Raw genomic sequence first — 20507 nt, forward strand, 5'->3', positions numbered from 1 at the left:
ATACTAATATTGGCCAGTCACGTAGTATATTGGCCAGTCACGTAGTATATTGGCCAGTCACGTAGCATATTGGCCAGTCACGTAGCATATTGCCCAGTCACGTAGTATATTGCCCAGTCACGTAATATATTGCCCAGTCACGTAGTATATTGCCCAGTCACGTAGTATATTGCCCAGCCACGTAGTATATTGCCCAGCCACGTAGTATATTGCCCAGCCACGTAGTATATTGCCCAGCCACGTAGTATATTGCCCAGTGACTTCGTATACAGCACAGAGCCACATAGTATATTGCCCAGCCACGTAGTATATTGCCCAGCTACGTAGTTTATTGTCCATTCATGTAGTATACACCACAGAGCCACGTAATATATTGCACAGCGATGTAGTATACAGCACAGAGCCACGTAGTATATTGCCCATCCACGTATGTCACAGGTTAAAAAAATAAAAACAAACATATACTCACCTTCCGAGGGCCAGTTGTAGTTCGATCACATGACCATGACGTCATGGCAGGTCCTTCTCGCGCAGGCCCTGTGATGACGTCGCGGTCACATGACCGTGACGTCATGGCAGGTCCTTCTCCCATACCACCTGAACCTGCCGCTTGCATGGAGCGGTCACCGGCGCGTAGCCAGGAGCGGGAAAGGCAGTGTTAGGTGAGTATATAATGATTTTTTATTTTTTTAAAATTATTTTTAACATTAGATGTTTTTACTATTGACGCTGCATAGGCAGCATCAATAGTAAAAACTTGGTCACACAGGGTTAATAGCGGCGATAACGCAGTGAGTTACCCGCGGCATAACGCGGTCCGTTACCGCTGGCATTAACCCTGTGTGAGCGGTGACTGCGGGGAGTATGGAGCGGGCGCTGACTGCAGGGGAGAAGGGAGGGACTAATCGGACTGTGGCCGTCGCTGATTGGTCGCGGCAGCCATGACAGGCAGCTGGCGAGACCAATCAGCGACTTGGATTCCATGACAGACAGAGGCCGCGACCAATGAATATCCGTGACAGACAGAAGGACAGACAGAAGGACAGACAGAAGGACAGACAGAAGGACAGACAGAAGGACCGACAGAAGGACCGACAGACGGAAGTTGCCCTTAGACAATTATATATATATATATATATATATATATATATATATATATATATATATATATATATATATATATATATATATAGATACAGGAGGAGATGACACATAGGTATATACAATATACAGGAGGAGATGACATACAGCAGGTATATACTATTTACAGGGGAGATGACATACAGGTATATACTATATACAGGAGATGACATACAGGTGTATACTATATATAAGGGAGATGGCAAACATGTATATACTGAGGGGAAAATGAGTGGTGTGAGGGGAAAATGAGTGGTGTGAGGGGAAAATGAGAGGTGTGAGGGGAAAATGAGAGGTGTGAGGGGAAATGAGAGGTGTGAGGGGAAATGAGAGGTGTGAGGGGAAAATGAGGGGTGTGAGGGGAAAATGAAAAGGTGTGAGTGCAAAATGAGAGGAGTGAGGGAAAATAGTGGAGTGATCGGAAAATGACAGATGTGAGGTCGAAATTGCAAGTGTTAGGGGGGAATGAGAGGAGTGAGGGGGAAAATGAGAGGTGTAAGGGAGAAAATGAGAGATGTGAGGGGGAAAATGAGAGGCGTGATGGGAAAATAAGAGAAGTGAGGTGCTATAACCACAGATATTTACTATGCCCAGGACAGGCCGGGCTCTTCAGCTAGTCTACTATATAATTGTCTAAGGGTCACTAACGTCTTTCTGTCTGTCTGTCACGGAAATACCAAGTCGCTGATTGGTCGTGGCTGTTTTGCCGCGACGGACATAGTCCGGTGGAAAAATGGCCGCTCCATACGCCCCTCCAGTCAGCGCACACACAGGGATAATGGCAGCGTTAACGGACCGCGTTATGCCGTGGCATAACGCACTCCGTTAATGCTGCTATTAACCCTGTGTGACCAACTTTTTACTATTGATGCTGCCTATGCAGCATCAATAGTTAAAAGATCTAATGTTAAAAATAATAAAAAAAATAAAAAATCATTATATACTCACCCTCCATTGGCCCCCCGCATCCAGTCGAGGCCTTTCCAGCTCCTCGCGACGCTCCGAAGACCGGTCCATGCATTTCGGTCTTGCGAGATGATGACGTAGCGGTCTCGCGAGACGGCACGTCAACATCTCGCGAGAGCGCAATGCACTCTCGGGAGCGACGGGCACAGTCTGGCCTCTCCCTACTCCCCTGCAGTCAGTGCCCCCTCTATACTCCTGCCTATGCAGCATCAATAGTAAAAAGATATGTTAAAAATAATTTAAAAAAAATAAAAAAAATCGTGATATTCTCACCTTCCGTCGCCTCCTGCAGCTTTTCCTGCAGCTCGCGATGCTCCGGTCCCTCCGCTTCGCTTATTGATCGCGACCAGCCGGCGCGCCCAATCAGCGACATTGCCACGGTATTTAAATCCCGCATCGCTGATTGCTCATGCCCAGCTGGCGTGACCAATCAGCGACATTGGCGCGGGATTTAAATCCCGCTTCACTGATTGGGCGACATTGCCACAGCATTTAAATACCGCTGGGATTTAAATCCCAGCCGGCGCGACCATTCAGCGACATTGGCGCGGGATCTAATGTTAAAAATAATAATTTAAAAAAATCATTATATACTCGCCTTTCCCGCTCCTCGCGACGCTTCGGTGATCGGTCCATGCATCGCGGTCTCGCGAGATGATGACGTAGCGGTCTCGCGAGACGGCTACATCATCTCACGAGACCGCAATGCACTCTTGGGACCAGAGCGTCGCGAGGAGCATCAGTAAACGCCTCGGCTGGATCCGGGGGCCGACGGAGGGTGAGTATATAACTTTTTTATTTTCTTTTATGGTGCCCACAATGCTATATACTACTTGGGCTGTGCTATATACTACGTGGGCTGTGCTATACACTACATGGGCTGTGCTATATACTACGTGGCTGGGCAATATACTACGTGGCTCTGCTATATACTACGTGGCTCTGCTATATACTACGTGGCTCTGCTATATACTACGTGGCTCTGCTATATACTACGTGGCTCTGCTATATACTACGTGGCTCTGCTATATACTACGTGGCTCTGCTATATACTACGTGGCTCTGCTATATACTACGTGGCTCTGCTATATACTACGTGGCTCTGCTATATACTACGTGGCTCTGTTATATACTACGTGGCTCTGTTATATACTACGTGGCTCTGTTATATACTACGTGGCTCTGTTATATACTACGTGGCTCTGTTATATACTACGTTGGCTGTGTTATACGCTACGGGGCTGTGCTATATTTCTCTGCTGTGCACCATGAATCGTGGTATGTGTTAAAGAGGGGGGCCCACTGAGACTCTTTCGCCCGGGGCCCTCAAAAACCTGGAGCCGGCCGTGGCTTCACCGATTCATCACTCCCGGCCACGAACAATTAGCGACAGGCGCAGTCCGCCTGCGAATTGGCGTGGAATTTGAACCACGCTTCGCTAATTGGTCGTGGCCGGACGGCCGAATCCTGTGTATAAATTGCTTTATTCTGAAATCTTCATAAATAAACTACATACATATTCTAAAATACCCCGATGCGTTAGAATCGGGCCACCATCTAGTACAGAGATATGAATAGTTACCGAAGGAGATATTTTTCTTCTGGAACCAGACAGAAGAATCATGGTGTAATTTGGAGCCATTTCTTTTTGAAATACAGTATCAATTGGTGTTACAAAGTGTGCTACAGTCCGGAGCCAAAGGGTCTCCATATGATGCCGAACTGGTTCCTATAAAGGTCTAAAGCTAGGTCATTTCTATGCTGAATACATGTTGTAAAGCCTACAGCGGAAGGTCTCATGTTATGCAGGTATATCGTTTAATGTAATAAGCCTGTCATGTCCCAACATGAACACTCATAAAATAACAAAATGTGCTCCCAGAACCAGGGATTTACGGTATTAGTTCTCGACTAATGCACTGCTGAATCTTTCAGTTGGGTGGATAAAGCATATATAAGGCTAGTACTGACATTCTATTTTGCAGTAAAGGGGTTGTTCACAAAGGAAACATATCATCATCTACAGTATAAAAGATAAAACGTATGATCGCTGGGAGCAGAGTTGACCGATCAATTATAAGAATGGGGGCACAAAGTCTCCCATGTGAATGAAGCAATACATTGAGCAGTGGACCTAAATGCTAACTCTCAGACTGGGGCTACGGCAATGTTAACATGTTGTTTTTGCAGCGCTTCTCCCCCCCCCCCACACTTCTTTCTTCATTGCTGAGTATCTTACACAAATTAAAAGCTGCTTTCTACAATACCAGCAAAAGCGATAAGATTTTTTATTAATTTCATGAACACGCTTTTGTTTTGTTTTTCCTAACTAAAGTATTTTTTTTTATTTTTATTTTTTTTTTTTAACTGCAGCATGTTAATACTTTCAGCGTTTTCACAGTATTTTTTTTTTCACCCACAGGAAGCAATGTGAAAAAAATGCTGCAAAAATGCAATTGAGTTTTTGGTGATTAAAATGAAGTTGATTAAAACATGTATTGTAGACAAAGCAGACCATGTACTCCACACCTAAGAAACCTGTCAATAACCAGTTGCAAATAACGCTGAAAAAAAACAAAGCCCTGACATTTTGAACGTTTTCTCTGCCAAGAGAGAAGGCTTTGGCTGCAAAGAAAAAAAATATATATAGCAAAAACGCTGCATGTAAACAGATTAACTCCCAGTTATTGGAGATAAAACAGGGCATATGATCACCACCACTACAATTACACAGTGGACAGCAGAATCCTTGTTCTTGTGATCTGTGGGGGTCTCAGCGGCAGGGCCATGGAGTCAGAGTCCGTGCCCATTTTGGGTACAGTAGTACATTGAAGTATGTGCTGTAAATGATTTCATGAACATTTGGGAAAGTTCTGAAATGTCCAATAAATGTCTGTTCCTGATCTAAGGATCTTGGCTTTTAGCCGAGATGAATCTGTGCTGCACTTTATGTACATGCTCAGTAGTGACCAGTGCTGTGGGGTCGGGAGTCAGGGAAATTGAGGAGTCGGAGGTTTGGCTTACTGACTCCACAGCCTTGCTCAGCAGTCAGATCTACAGTCATCTTTATCATAAATGCTTTAAGAAGGAAACCCCTTTAAGTACTGATGCACATGGCAAGGCTAAACTTGTTCCTTGGTATGCAGCCACATGACTCACGTGGTGTCAAATATACAGACATATACTTAACAAAAAATGCTTCCGGTGGAGCATGGCATACTTGTATTAGCACTGTATCAGATAATCTCTATCTGCTCACAATGGTACAAAGAGCTTATCTACATTTTCAGAACAGGTCGTAACAAAATAGAGTGATGGAATCGATATTGGAAAGCTACAGTTCGTAGAGTGACTAGGTTATTGCATGGCATGAAAGGTCTCTCCAATTATAAGGGGTTACTAAAGCACAAGCCCATTTAGCTTATAAAAAAGAAATGACATATCGGAGGCAAGCTACTTTATATGCATAAGTACATGATTGATCAATACATTCCTCTAAGACCATTAAAAAAGACCAGGGGACATTCATTACATGTGGCGGCTGTTTTGGGAACTAAACAGGAGAGCGTTCTTTAGGCCATGTTCACACTTTGCGGTTTTTACCGCGGAACCGCGGCGATTTTGCCGCTGCGGGTCCGCTTCAGTTTCCATTGCGTTTACAGTAACATGTAAACCCTATGGAAACCGCAAACCGCTGTGCACATGCTGCGGGAAAAACCGCGCGGGAACACAGCGGTTTACAATCCGCAGCATGTCACTTCTTTGTGCAGAATCACGGCGATTCTGCACACATAGAAATGCATTGATCCGCTTACTTACCGCATGGGGCTGTGCCCACCATGCGGGAAGTAATGCGGATAATGTGCAGCTGGTACACAGGGTGGAGGAGAGGAGACTCTCCTCCAGGCCCTGGGAACCATATTTGTGTAAAAAAAAAAAAAGAATTAAAATAAAAAATGATATACTCACCTCCCAGCGCTGTACGCGGCTGTCCGGTCTCAGGTTGCTATGCGAGCAGGGCCTGCGGTGACGTCGCGGTCACATGACCGTGACGTCACGAAGGTCCTTCTTGCATAGCATCTTTGGAACCGGACCGCCGCGTGCAGCGCCGAGGAGATCAGGACGTCAGAGGGTGAGTATATCATTATTTTTAACATTACTATTGATGCTGCATATGCAGCATCAATAGTAAAACAAGAGCAGGAATAAAACCCGCAGCGGAACCCGCAACACAAACCGCGATAAATCTGCAGGGATAACCGCAGCGGGTTTGCCCTGCAGATTTATCAAATCCGCTGCGGGAAAACCCGCGGGAGAACCTGCAGCCCCCTTCCTACGTGTGCACATAGCCTTACAGTTAGAGCAGTCAGACAATGGAATGCCCTACCACAAAGTAGTAATGGCAGACACTAACAGCTTTAAGGTCTGGATGCTTTTTTCCCAACAAATGGCATTGTGGGCAACACATCAGCGCTAGATTATCTATACCTGGTCAAGAAAAAATACATTAAAACATATATGGTTTGAAGACGACTTGGGTCCATTGTGGTCAACCTTTCTTAACCAGGTAGACATAGATAAGATACACACACAGCCGAAAGTGTTGACACCCTTGAAATTGCCCAAGAAAATGAATTATTTCTCCCAGAAAATTATTGCAATTACACGTTTTGTTAAACACGTTTATTTCCTTTGTGTGTATCGGAACAAAAAAAGGAAGATTGGACATAAACCGAAAACTGAGCAGGACAAAAATGTGTGTAAACAATTTTCTTTTAAGCATGTGATGCTCCTTCAAACATGTGTTGGCAATGTGAAAATCCCCCCCGAAAACCAGATAAAAAGGGGAGAAGTTGGCAATCTGCATTGTTTGGCTTGTGTGCCACACTTAGCATGGAGAACAGAAAGAGGATTAGAGAACGGTCTGAGGAACTGAGAACCAAAACTGTTTAAAAATATCAACAATCAAGGTTACAAGTCCATCTCCAGAAATCTTGATATTCCTCTGTCCACGGTGTGCAACATAATCAAGAAGTTTAAAACCCATGACACTAACTAATCTCCTAGCATGTGGACGGCAAAGAAAAACGAATGAAGGGTTGCAACGCAAGATATTTCGAATGGTGGATAAGCAGTCAAAATCAATTTCTAAAGAAAGTCAAGCTGTCCTGCAGGCTCAAGGTGCATTAGTCTCAGTTGACATTTAATGAAATAAAACACTATAGAAGTAGACCCAGGAGGAGCCCACTCCTGACACAAACATAAACAGCTAAAGCACATCACTTTACTTTTTACCAAAAATAGAATGAGGCCTATAAAGAAAAGAACACAGTACCTACAGTCAAATATGGTGGAGGTTCAAAGATATCTTGGGATTATTTTGCTGTCTTTCGCAATGAGTGCTTTGACTGTGTGCAAGGCATCATGAAATCTGAAGATTACCAAAGGATTTTTGGTTGTAATGTAGGGTCCAGTGTCAAAAAGCTGGGTTCTAGGTAATGGGTCTTACAGTAGGACGCCAAACATACTTGAAGAAACACCAAGAAATGGATGGAAACAAAGTGCTGGAGAAATCTGAAGTGGCCAGCAGAGTCTGGATCTAAATCCCATTAAACAACTGTAAAGAGTTCTTAAAATTGATGTTGAGATAATGCACTCTTCAAATATTGAGAGACCTGCAGCAGTTTGCAAAATTAGAGTTGTCTAAAATTCCAGTTAAGAACCTTTTTGATGGTTATAGGAAGTGATTTATTGTAGTTATTTATTCCAAAGGGTGTGTAGCCAAACATTTTGTCAGGCTCATTTTTGGGGTTGTGTAAAATTATCTCCAATTTGCCTTTTTTCAGTTTTTTTTTGTTCCAATAAACAGAAAAGAAATAAACATGTGTACAACAAAACAGGTGTAATTGCAATAGTCTTCTCAGAGAAAAACTTCATTATCTGGAACAATTTCAAGGGTACATATACTTTTGGCCATGAGTGCATATACCGTATTTTTCGGTGTATAAGATGACTTTCTAACCCTTGAAAATCTTCTTAAAAGTTGGGGGTCATCTTATACGCCGGGTGTCGTCTTGTACGCCGGGTGCAGACCAATGTATATATGGTGGGTGGGGGGAGTGGTCCCGATGACGAATAGGGGTCGTCTCACAGGAAAGTGTGAGTGGAGTATCCCCCTATTACCTCATTGTAGCAGCGTGGGGTCTCTGTGCTGGGGAGCGGCGGCCGCTGCTCCTCTTTGTGCCGCGTTGGTGCTGTGCTGTGGGGCAGCGGCTCCTCTTCGTGCAGCATCAGGGTTCTGTGATGTGGGGCGACGTATCTTCGTGCAGAGTCGGGGCTCCTCCGGCATTTCCCAATTCCTCAAAGCCCGGAGGCACCGGCAGCTCCATTGCTGCGATGCGGTGGCCTCCGTGAAAATGGCCGTGGGGGGCGGCGCATGTTCAGATTCAGATCTCGTCCCGAGAGCGGCCGCCGCTCCCCAGCACAGAGAACCCACGCTGCTACAATGAGGTAATAGGGGGATACTCCACTCACACTTTCCTGTGAGACGTCCCCTCTTAGTCATCGGGACCACTCCCCCGGGTCTCCGCCAAACGGCACATTAGTCACCGGCCCTATAAGACCATGGCATATAAGACCACCCCCGACTTTTAAGAAGATTTTATATTTTAACTGGAAAAGTTTGGGGGTCGTCTTATATGCCCAGTCGTCTTATACGCCAGAAAATATGGTACATACAGAGATATGTAGAAATATACGAACACAGGAACAAAAACAGTTGCTAAGTATATTATATTATATATGAAGAACTCGCTCATCAAAAATAATAAACAAAGATTGTACTCATTTTCAAAATGTTAGAAAGACACAGTAGATAATTGAAGTTTATACATACCCGTTTGACATCCGTCCCTCCACCTAGACATCCCATAGCCTCTGATCTTTGGCCAAAGAATTCCCCTAAAGAAAGACGCAAGTAGCTTGCCTCTTCCTGGGCCAATTCTGAACTAGTAGATGCTTTTAATAAAACATGACCACTGACTGGAAGCTTCCATGATGTGTCGCCCAAGTTAACAGAATTATTTTCTAAATCCATTTTCTCTTCCTTTAAGAAAAAAACAAAAAATGGTTATTACTACGGTCTTACATTTTTTATAAAGTAACAAAAAATAAAAGAGAAAGTACATTTAAGATTAGGTATATGTGGTTTACTGGAAATCACTGTCGAACTCAAGTTTTAGGAGCGGAAGGAAAAGAACACACAAAATGTACAGGATCAGTTAAAAAGGCAGAATTTTCAAAATTCTACAAGCTAGAGTGCCTTAAAGGGAACCTGTCAGCAGGACTGTGCACAGTAGCCTATAGACAGTGTCAGGTCGGCGCCGTTATATTGATTAAAATGATACCTCGGTTGATAAAATCCGTCTTGTGGTTGTTGTTTAATATGTATTTTCAGTTTTGAGTTAATGATATGCTCGTGCTGCAGGGCGGCCTTTGGGGGGGGGGGGGGGGGATCTGATTACGTATTCATAATGTGTACTGCTGACAGTTCCCTGTTCCCTCACTGACCTGCCCCCAAGTTTAAGTAATTAACATTATATGTACATACTGACAAAAAAAGACCCTTCTGCAGGCAGGTGCCAGCCGTGTCACCTGGGCATTAGTATAATCGCATGTGTACTGTGTATATAATGTGGGTTGAGGTCATCCAGATTTTTTTAAAAAATCCATGTGAAAATGGCGCCTGCGCAGTAGCAGCTATCTGTGTATATGGAAGTGATATGGTGAAAAAAAAATTCCTCCTCCAAGATGGCGCCTGTGCAATAGCAACTATTGAATCACCTCCATAAACACCGATAGCTGCTACTGCGCAAACGCCATTTTCAAATGGATTTTTTTCTTTAACCCCTTAACGACCGCCGATACGCCTTTTAACGGCGGCAGTTAAGGGTACTTAAACCACAGCACCGTTAATTAACGGCGCTGTGGAAAAAGTGAATAGCGCCCCCCAGAGTAAGATTTTCTCTGTGGTCTCGGTTACCAGGGGTAGCCGAGACCCCAGAGAACATGATTCGGGGGTTTTTTTTACCGACCCCCGGGTTGCGATCGCCGGTAATTAACCATTTACCGGCGGTCGCAAAAAAAAAAAAAAGGCGATTTCTCATTTAATTTCTATGTCCTCCAATGTGATCGCACATCAGAGGTCAGAGAAATGGGGTCCCCGATCGCCCCCCGATGCTCCTCGTGGCTCCCGATGGGTGCCGCCATCTTGTTCCGGCCAAAAAATGGCGAACGCATGCGCAGTGCGCCCGCCGGCCGGCACCCGGAAGATCTTTGGGGTATCGGCTGCCGGGGGTAGCAGAGACCCCAAAGAACATAATCGGGGTCGGTTTTTACCAACCCCTGTTTTGCAATCGTAATTAACTGATTACCGGCGACCGCAAAAAAAAAAAAAAAAAAAAAAAAAAAAAGCGGCGTGATCGCACATCAGAGAACAGAGAAATAGGGGGATTCGGGGACCCTGTTATACTTACCGGTGTCCCTGGATCCTCCTGCGTCCCCTCCTGCCCGCCGGCTTCTTCATCCGTTAGGAAAATGGCGGGCGCATGCGCAGTGCACCCGCAATGATCTGCCAGCCGGAAGCTAGAGGAGTTGGGGCTAAAATTAGGGTTAGGGTTGGGGCTAAATTTAGGGTTAGGGTTGGGGCTAAATTTAGGGTTAGGGCTAGGGTTAGGCTTCTTTCACACTTGCGTCGGTACGGGGCCGTCACAATGCGTCGGCCCGACGTACCGACGCACGTTGTGAAAATTGTGCACAATGTGGGCAGCGGATGCAGTTTTTCAACGCATCCGCTGCCCAGTCTATGTCCTGGGGAGGAGGGAGCGGAGTTACGGCCGCGCATGCGCTGTTGGAAATGGCAGACGCGACGTACAAAAAAACGTTACATTGAACGTTTTTTGTAACGACGGTCCGCCAAAACACATCGGATCCAGTGCACGATGGACGCGATGTGTGGCCATCCGTCGGCAATACAAGTCTATGGACAAAAACCGCATCCTGCGGGCACATTTGCAGGATCCGTTTTTTGTCCAAAACGACGGATTGCGACAGATGCCACACGACGCAAGTGTGAAAGTAGCCTTAGGGCTAGGGTTGGGGCTAAAGTTAGGGTTAGTGCTAGGGTTGGGGCTAAAGTTAGGGTTAGAGTTGGGATAAGGGTTAAGGTTGGCATTAGGGTTACGTTTGGGATTAGGGTTAAGGTTATGGTTGAGATTAGGGTTAGGGGTGTATTGGGATTAGGGTTAGGTTTGAGGTTAGGGTTGAGATTAGGATTAGGGGTGTGTTGGATTTAGGGTTATGGTTAGTGTTGAGATTAGGGTTGTTTTGGGGTTAGGGTTGTGATTATCGTTAGGGTTGTGATTAGGATTATGGATCGGGTTGGGATTAGGGTTAGGGGTGTGTTGGGGTTAGGTTTGGAGTTAGAATTGTTTAGGTACATCAGGGGGTCTCCAAACACGACAGCCAATTTTGCGCTCAAAAAGTCAAATGGTGCTCCCTCCCTTCTGAGTTCTGCCGTGCGCCCAAACAGTGGTTAACCCCCACATATGGGGCATCAGCGTACTCGGGATAAATTGGACAACAACTTTTGGGGTCCAATTTCTCTTGTTACCTTTGTGAAAATAAAAACTTGGGGGCTAAAAAATTCTTTTTTCTGGGAAAAAAATATTTTTTATTTTCACGACTCTGCATTATAATGTATGCAATGCATTATATGCATTATATTGGGCAGCACGATGGCGCAGTGGTTAGCACAGCAGCCTCGCAGCGCTCGAGTCCTGGGTTCAAACCCCACCATGGACAACATCTGCAAAGAGTTTGTATGCTCTCTCCGTGTTTGCGTGGGTTTCCTCCGGGTACTCCGGTTTCCTCCCACATTCCAAAGACATACTAATAGGGAATTTAGATTGTGAGCCCCAACAGGGACAGTGATGTTAATGTGTGCAACCTGTAAAGCGCTGCTAAATATGTTAGCGCTATATAAAAATAAAGATTATTATTATAAACTTCTGTGAAGCACTTGGGCATTCAAAGTTCTCACCACACATCTAGATAAGTTCCTTGGGGGGTCTAGTTTCCAAAATGGGGTCACTTGTGGGGGGTTTCTACTGTTTAGATACATCAGGGGCTCTGCAAATGCAACATAACGCCCGCAGACCATTCTATCAAAGTCTGCATTCCAAAACGGCGCTCCTTCCCTTCCGAGCTCTGCCATGCGCCCAAACAGTGGTTTACCCCCACATATGGGGTATCAGCCTACTCAGCATAAATTGCACAATAAATTTTGGGGTCCAATTTCTCCTGTTACCCTTGTGAAAGTATAAATTTGGGGGTGGAAAGATCATTTTTGTGGAAAAAATATTTTTTTTTTTATTTTCATGGCTCTACATTATTAACTTCTGTGAAGCAGTTGGGGGTTCATAGTGCTCACCACACATCTAGATAAGCTCTTTGGGGGGGTCTAGTTTCCAAAATGGGGTCACTTGTGGGGGGTTTCTACTGCTTAGGTACATCAGGAGATCTGCAAATGCAACATAACGCCCGCAGACCATCCCATCAAAGTCTGCATTCCAAGCGGCGCTCCTTCCCTTCCGAGCCCCGATGGGTGCCCAAACAGTGCCCTTCCCCCCCCCCCCCCCCCCCCCACATATGGGGTATCAGCGTACTCAGGACAAACTGGTCAACAGATTTTGAGGTCCAATGTCTCCTGTTACCCTTAAGAAAATAAAAAATTGCATGCTAAAAATAATTTTTGAGGGAAAAAAAAGGATTTTTTATTTTCACGGCTCTACTTTATAAATTTCTGTGAAGCACTTGGGGGTTTAAAGTGCTCACCACACATCTAGATAAGTTCCTTAAGGGGTCTAGTTTCCAAAATGGGGTCACTTGTGGGGGGTTTCCACTGTTTAGGCACATCAGGGGCTCTCCAAACGCGACATGGCGTCCGATCTCAATTCCAGCCAATTCTACATTGAAAAAGTAAAACGGCGCTCCTCATCTTCCAAGGTCTGCGGTGCGCCCAAACAGTGGTTTACCCCCACATATGGGGTATTGGCGTATTCAAGAGAAATGGCACAACAAAATTTATGGTTAAATTTCAGTTTTTACACTTGTGAAAATTAAAAAAAAATGGTTCTGAAGTAAAATGTTTGCAAAAAAAGTAAAATGTTAATTTTTTCCTTTCACATTGTTTTAGTTCCTGTGAAGCACGTAAAGGGTTAATAAACTTCTTGAATGTGGTTTTGAGCACCTTGAGGGGTGCAGTTTTTAGAATGGTGTCACACTTGGTTATTTTCTATCATATAGACCCCTCAAACTGACTTCAAATGTGATGTGGTCCCTAAAAAAAATGGTGTTGTAAAAATGAGAAATTGCTGGTCAACTTTTAACCCTTATAACTCCCTAACAAAAAAAAAAAATGTTTTTCCAAAATTGTGCTAATGTAAAGTAGACATGTGGGAAATGTTATTTATTAACTATTTTTTGTGACATATCTCTCTGATTTAAGGGCGTTTGAAAATTGCAAAATTTTAAACATTTTCGCCATATTTCCGTTTTTTTCATAAATAAAAACAAGTAATATAGAAGAAATGTTGCCATCAACATGAAGTACAATATGTCACGAAAAAAAAATCTCAGAATCAGCGGGATCCGTTAAAGCGTTCCAGAAATATAACCTCATAAAGTGACAGTGGTCAGCATTGTAAAAATTGGCTCGGTCATTAACCCCTTTCTGCCAGCTGACGGAATAGTACGTCAGCTGGCAGATCCCCTGCTTTGAGGTGGGCTCCGGCGGTGAGCCCACCTCAAAGCCGCGACATGTCAGCTGTTTTGTACAGCTGACATGTGCGCGCAATGAGCGCGAGCGGAATCGCGATCCGCCCGCGCTCATTAACTAGTTAAATGCCGCCGTCAAGCGCTGACAGCGGCATTTAACTAGCGCTCCCGGCCGCGCGGCCGGAAGTGCTCGCTCTGCTGACCCCCGTCACATGATCGGGGGTCAGCAGTGCATCGCCATAACAACCAGAGGTCTCCTTGAGACCTCTATGGTTGTTGATGGCCGATTGCTTTGAGCGCCACCCTGTGGTCGGCGTTCAAAGCAACCCTGCATTTCTGCTACATAGAGGTGATCTGTACTTCACCTCTATGTAGCAGAGCCGATCGAGTTATGCATGCTTCTAGCCTCCCATGGAGGCTATTGAAGCATGCTAAAATTAAAAAAAAAAAGTGATTAAAAATATAAAAAAAATAAAAAATATATAAAAGTTCAAATCACCCCCCTTTCGCCCCAATCAAAATAAAACAATAAAAAAAAATCAAACATACACATATTTGGTATCGCCGCGTTCAGAATCGCCCGATCTATCAATAAAAACAAAGGATTAACCTGACCGCTATATGACGTAGCGAGAAAAAAAATCAAAACGCCAAAATTACGTTTTTTTGGTCGCCGTGACATTGCATTAAAATGCAATAACGGGCGATCAAAAGAACGTATCTACACCAAAATGGTATCATTAAAAACGCCAGCTCGGCACGCAAAAAATAAGCCCTCACCTGACCCCAGATCGCGAAAATTGGAGACGCTACGGGTATCGGAAAATCGCGCAATTTTTTTTTTTTTTTTTTTTTTAGCAAAATTTGGACAAATTTTTCACCACTTAGATAAAAAATAACCTAGACATGTTTGGTGTCTATGAACTCGTAATGACCTGGAGAATCATAATGGCAGGTTAGTTTTAGCATTTAGTGAACCTAGCAAAAAAGCCAAACAAAAATACGTACGCTACTCACCTGGTAGCAGTGTTTTTTCAGGAGCCATGACAGCACAACGAGAGAGGGGATCCGCCCTTCAGGGACAGGAAACCTACAGACATAAAAAGGGCGGTACCTCTCTCCCACGTCAGTTTTGTTTCCAGAGCATGAGAGGACCACCTTGGTTAATAACACAGATGCAGTATATACATGAATACTTTTTATTATGCAAGTGAACATAAACTTTAACTCAAGATTAACAGGGTGTTGCATCATCCAAAAATATAGGGTAGGGAATCTAAGGGTGCTGTCATGGCTCCTGAAAAAACACTGCTACCAGGTGAGTAGCGTACGTATTTATTCAGTCGCCATGACAGCACAACGAGAGACTTTCAGAGACGAAAGATTTAGGGGGGGATAATAGCTTCTAGCACTCTTCTCCCAAACGTAAGGTCTGAGGAACTACCCAGATCTAATCTGTAATGTCTAAGAAAGGTAGAAGGGGAAGACCATGTGGCCGCCTTACATATGTCTTCGATTGACACTTCTGACCTCTCCGCCCAGGAAGATGCCATGGCCCGCGTGGAGTGTGCCTTTATACCATCTGGAACTTCGTTGCCACCTGCGGTATAAGCGAGAGAGATCGCCTCCCTAATCCATCTGGCTAGAGTGTTTTTAGATACTCTAAGACCTTTCCTTACCCCCTGATAGGCTACAAATAAAGAGTTATCTTTTTTCCAGGAATTTGAAACTGTAATATATTTAAGGAGGCATCTCCTCACATCTAAGCAATGGAATTTACGTTCTTTATCGTTAGTAGGGTTGGAGCAAAAGGAGGGTAGGACTACCTCCTGAACCCTGTGAAATTTAGACGCAACTTTAGGCAGATATAGGGGATCGGGTTTCAATATGACCCTATCCTCCCTAACCTGCATGTATGGGGGATGTCTGGAGAGTGCCTGCAGATCACTAACCCTTCTAGCAGATGTGAGAGCAACTAACAGGGCTGTTTTGATTGACAGGATCTTCAGAGGAATAGTATCAATGGGCTCGAATGGGGCTATCGTCAGGGCTGAGAGTACCAAATTTAGGTCCCATGGGACTAACCTTTGTTTAATAATTGGTCTAGACCTGGTGACTGCTTTAAAGAATCTAGAAATCCAGTGATTACTGGCTAAATTAAGATTATATAACGCTCCCAGCGCTGACACCTGAACTCTAAGAGTACTTGTGGCCAAGCCCATTTCCAGGCCTTTTTGTAAAAATTCAAGAATCTGGTTAATACATGGTTCTTGGTCAATTTGAGCCCCAGAAAAGGATAAAAATTTTCTCCATACTCTCACATAAATGCCTGTTGTAGATGGTTTCCTACTTTTAAGGAGAGTATTAACCAGATTCCGAGAGAATCCTTTCCCCCTCAGTAAGGACCTCTCAAGTTCCATGCCGCTAGGTGTAAGTTGGCTACTTGAGGATGGAGGATTGGTCCCTGGGAGAGCAGATCTGGTAGCTCTGGAAGAACCCATGGTTGGCAGACAGACATCTTCCTCAGCCAAGGAAACCAAGCCCTCTTGGGCCAAAATGGAGCTATCAAGATTACCCGGGCCTTGTCCTCCCGAATCTTCCTCAGGACTAGGGGAATCAGATTTAGAGGGGGAAAGGCATACGCGAGCCTGAAGTGCCAAGATATCAGCAGAGCGTCCACACCGTATGGGTTGTCTTTTGGATTTAGGGAACAGAATTGGAGTCATTTCTTGTTCTCTCTGTTGGCAAAAAGGTCTATCTCCGGACAACCCCATAACTGGATGATCTGACTGAAAATGGCTGGATTTAACGACCACTCCCCCTGTCTGAGCATGTTGCGGCTTAGATAGTCGGCTTTGGTGTTGATACTTCCTTTTATATGAAGCGCCGTCAGGGAGAGAAGATGTACTTCGGCCACCTGAAAGATATGATTTGCGACCTCCATCAATGTACTGGATCGCGTGCCACCTTGACGATTAATGTAGGCCACAGTTACCCGATTGTCTGACAAAAGCCTGACGTGTCGACCCTGTAGGGGTACAAGGAATCTATTTAAGGCATGTTTTACTGCCAACAGTTCTTTCAAGTTGGAGGAAGAGTCCTGTTCAGACTGAGACCATAGTCCCTGAACCCAATCCTCCCCTAAGTGAGCCCCCCACCCTTTGGGGCTAGCGTCCGTAGTCAACACCCTAGATACGTGATTTATCCAAGGGACCCCCCTGTGCAGATTCGAAGTGTGAGTCCACCAACCCAGCGAATGTACAGTCTCCGTAGAAAGTGTGAATTTACTGTCGAGGTGAGCATTTAGACGACGGGAATTGTGTAACACGTCCCACTGTAAAGCCCTTGTGTGGAACTGTGCCCAGAGAACTGCCGGGATGCAGGATGTAAGAGAACCCAAGATTGACATCGCACTCCTGACTGATACTAAGGGATTATTTATTGCCCTTGTGACCAACTGCTTAATCTTAGCAACTTTTGCGTCCGGCAGGCGACATTCCTGCTGACTAGAGTCAATAACATATCCTAGGAATTCCTGTATTTTTAGGGGCTGAAGGCGCGATTTTTTTATATTGATCATCCAGCCCAATTTGTGTAACGCATCCATGACTTTCTGTAGTTGGTCTGTGCAATGCGACTCAGAATGACCCACAATTAGCAAATCATCCAGGTACGGGACTATTAATATATCCTGTTCATGCAAGTGCGCCATAACCTCCACCATGATTTTTGTGAACACCCTGGGTGCAACTGCGACTCCGAACGGAAGTGCCTGATATTGAAAGTGTTCTACTGTGCCAGCTAGTGAAACCGCCACCCTAAGAAATCTCTGATGATCAATATGAATTGGTACATGGTAATAGGAGTCTTTGAGATCTAAGACAACCATAAAACAGTGGTGAAAGAGTAATTTTATTGCTGTCTTGACCGACTCCATTTTGAAGGAGGGTATGAACAGAAAATTATTCAGGCCTTTTAAATTAATAATGGTGCGATATGAACCATCGGGTTTTTTGACCAGGAACAGAGGGGAATAAAACCCCCTACCTTCCTCGCCTGCAGGGACTTTGACTAGAACATTCTTCTGTTGGAGCTCCCGGACCTCAGACTCCAGCGCCAACTGCTCTGTAGAGGAGGAACGAACAGGTGTTAACATAAATTTGTCCCGAGGAGTATGGTGGAAGTCTAAGGTTAGGCCTTTCTCCACAATGCCTAGAATCCATGGATTGTTTGTAATCCGCACCCAGGCTGGGTAGAAGGCCGAAAGCCTACCCCCCACCTGGTCCGCTAGTCATTGTGGTTTCTTGACCTCTCGTGAAGGATTAAACATAAATCCTCTACCCCTCCTTCTGCTGTTGTCATATCTAGTAGATTCTCTGTTGGAGTCTCTATATGGTCTTCTGCGGTTGGACCATCCTCTATTATAGTCCCGTCTGTAGAAGGGTCTTCCTAGGAAGGGAAAGCGTTTCTTACTATCCCCTGCTTTTTCCAATAGCTCGTCTAGGACTGGTCCGAACAAGTGAGCTCCTTCACAAGGAATGCTACATAATTTTGTTCTAGCTTGTAAGTCCCCTGGCCAGCATTTTATCCATAGTGCTCTCCTGGCTGCATTGGATAATGCCGAGGACCTGGCGGCCAACCTGACTGAATCTGCTGAAGCATCTGAAAGGAAGGCTGCGGCATCCTGGATTGTGGGCATAGAGGACAATATTTCCGACCTAGGGACTTTATCTCTGAGCTGATCTTCGAGGTGGCCCAACCATACCATCAAGGATCGAGCGGTACAAGTGGCTGCTATGGCTGGCCTCAAGGACCCCGCTGAAGTCTCCCAAGCTCCTTTAAGGAAGATGTCGGCTTTCCTATCTAACGGGTCTTTCAAATTCCCCAAGTCGTCGAAGGGGAGAGACGACTTTTTGCATGCCTTAGCGACTGCTGCATCCAGCTTCGGGACTTTATCCCATGAGGACGAAGCCGCTTCTTCAAAGGGATACCGTCTTTTAAAGGCTGGCGGAAGCGACCCCTTCCTTTCTGGTTTCTTCCATTCTTTTGAGATTAACGATTTGATCTTGTCAATCACTGGAAAGGCTCTTCGGGATTCTCGCTCAATACCCCTGAACATAACATCCTGAAAGGAACATTCCGACTGGGTATCTTCTATCCCCATTGTGCTGTTAACTGCTTTGACCAGATGGTTAACCCTCTCTAGGGACAAACAGGCTCGAGCAGACTCCTGATCCTCAGAGGAGGAAGTAGACGGAAGAGACCCTGAGCTTAGCTCACCCGAGTCCGAATCTACCTCAGATAAAGGGGATGACCTTTTAGCTTCTGCTCCCCGAGACTTGGATCTCTCGGCACCTTTAATTTCCTGTCTCACCATCTCTCTTATCGTAGAGGTTAGATCAGGCGCCTCCTCCTCCAATAAACGTTGAACACATATTTTACATAACTTCCTCAAATGCCCATCTGGAAGCGGCTCTGCACATTCGGCACACTGCCTATGTTTGGCTTTGGACAAACTTTTCCTCCCCTGATAGAGGCAAAAAGACAAGGGGAACACAATCATCACTAAGTGGACTTTCACGAAGCTCACTTACCCCGTCCAGTAATGAGTGGTACCGTAGATGGGGGGTCCTTCGTAGCCGGCAAATCCTTACGGCCTGAGGACTTTGGTATAGTGATCCGTGCCTCCTTAGCTCCACCAGCGCGGCTACTGCCACTAGACCGACGCTGGGAGCTTCTACGAGGCTTATCTGACTGCTGCTGCGGCGGCTCCTGCTGCTGCTGGCTGGTAGTTCCTTCTGGCGACTCCATTATGGAATGGGTGAGGAACTCTGACCAGCTTGCCGCATTAAATACCCCCAAGGTACGGCCCCCGGATGGGGGCCAGCAGGGAATCCCAGGTGGTCATTAGACCGTCTGCCGCTGTGCTGCGCTACCCCTCCCTGAAGCCCAGACCGTTCCCGCAGCTGGGCGCCGCCATTAGCCAGAGATGACGCTACTGCGCATGCCCAGCCGCGTCATCCGGCCGCGCCGCTCGCCGCGTCATCCGGACACGCCCCCTTCAGGACGCGGCGGCGGCGCCAAGCCGACACGCGGACCAGGACGCCAGCAGACCCCCCGGACCAATGCCGCGTCCCCGCCCGGACCAGCGTGACCCCCGGGCGAGTAGCCAAGCACCTCTACATAGGTATGCGCTGCGGACGTCCGAGAAGCTAGCCTATGCCAGAGGCTGCTTCCTCCTGCTGTCACCTACACCGCGCAGTGCCCCTGCCGTGTGGTGCTTCCTGCCCCCTGGACGCGCCGAGGTAGGGGACCCCCGCTACCTGTACCGGGCCGCCAGGAGTGGGGAGTTTTCTTACTTCGACCCTCTTGTCAGGGCCTGTCTGCAAGAGGTTCCGCTGTCAGGGACAGGAAACCAAAACTGACGTGGGAGAGAGGTACCGCCCTTTTTATGTCTGTAGGTTTCCTGTCCCTGAAGGGCGGATCCCCTCTCTCGTTGTGCTGTCATGGCGACTGAATAAAACAAGTGTGAGATTGCACTTTTTTTGCAATTTCATCACACTTGG

At 45.8% G+C, this 20507-nt stretch overlaps 1 protein-coding gene across 1 annotated transcript in view; it reads right to left on the minus strand.

Moving 5' to 3' along the window:
* CEP192 (centrosomal protein 192) overlaps nt 1-20507 on the minus strand; it is a 310915-nt gene that overhangs the window by 133832 nt on the left and 156576 nt on the right. The window contains exon 16 of the mRNA XM_069731008.1: nt 9002-9211. Within this exon, the coding sequence (XP_069587109.1) occupies nt 9002-9211 (210 nt within the window). The remainder of the gene's footprint in view (nt 1-9001; nt 9212-20507) is intronic.

The sequence above is a fragment of the Ranitomeya imitator genome, chromosome 6 (assembly GCF_032444005.1).
Source record: "Ranitomeya imitator isolate aRanImi1 chromosome 6, aRanImi1.pri, whole genome shotgun sequence".
Classification (NCBI taxonomy): Eukaryota; Metazoa; Chordata; class Amphibia; order Anura; family Dendrobatidae; genus Ranitomeya; species Ranitomeya imitator.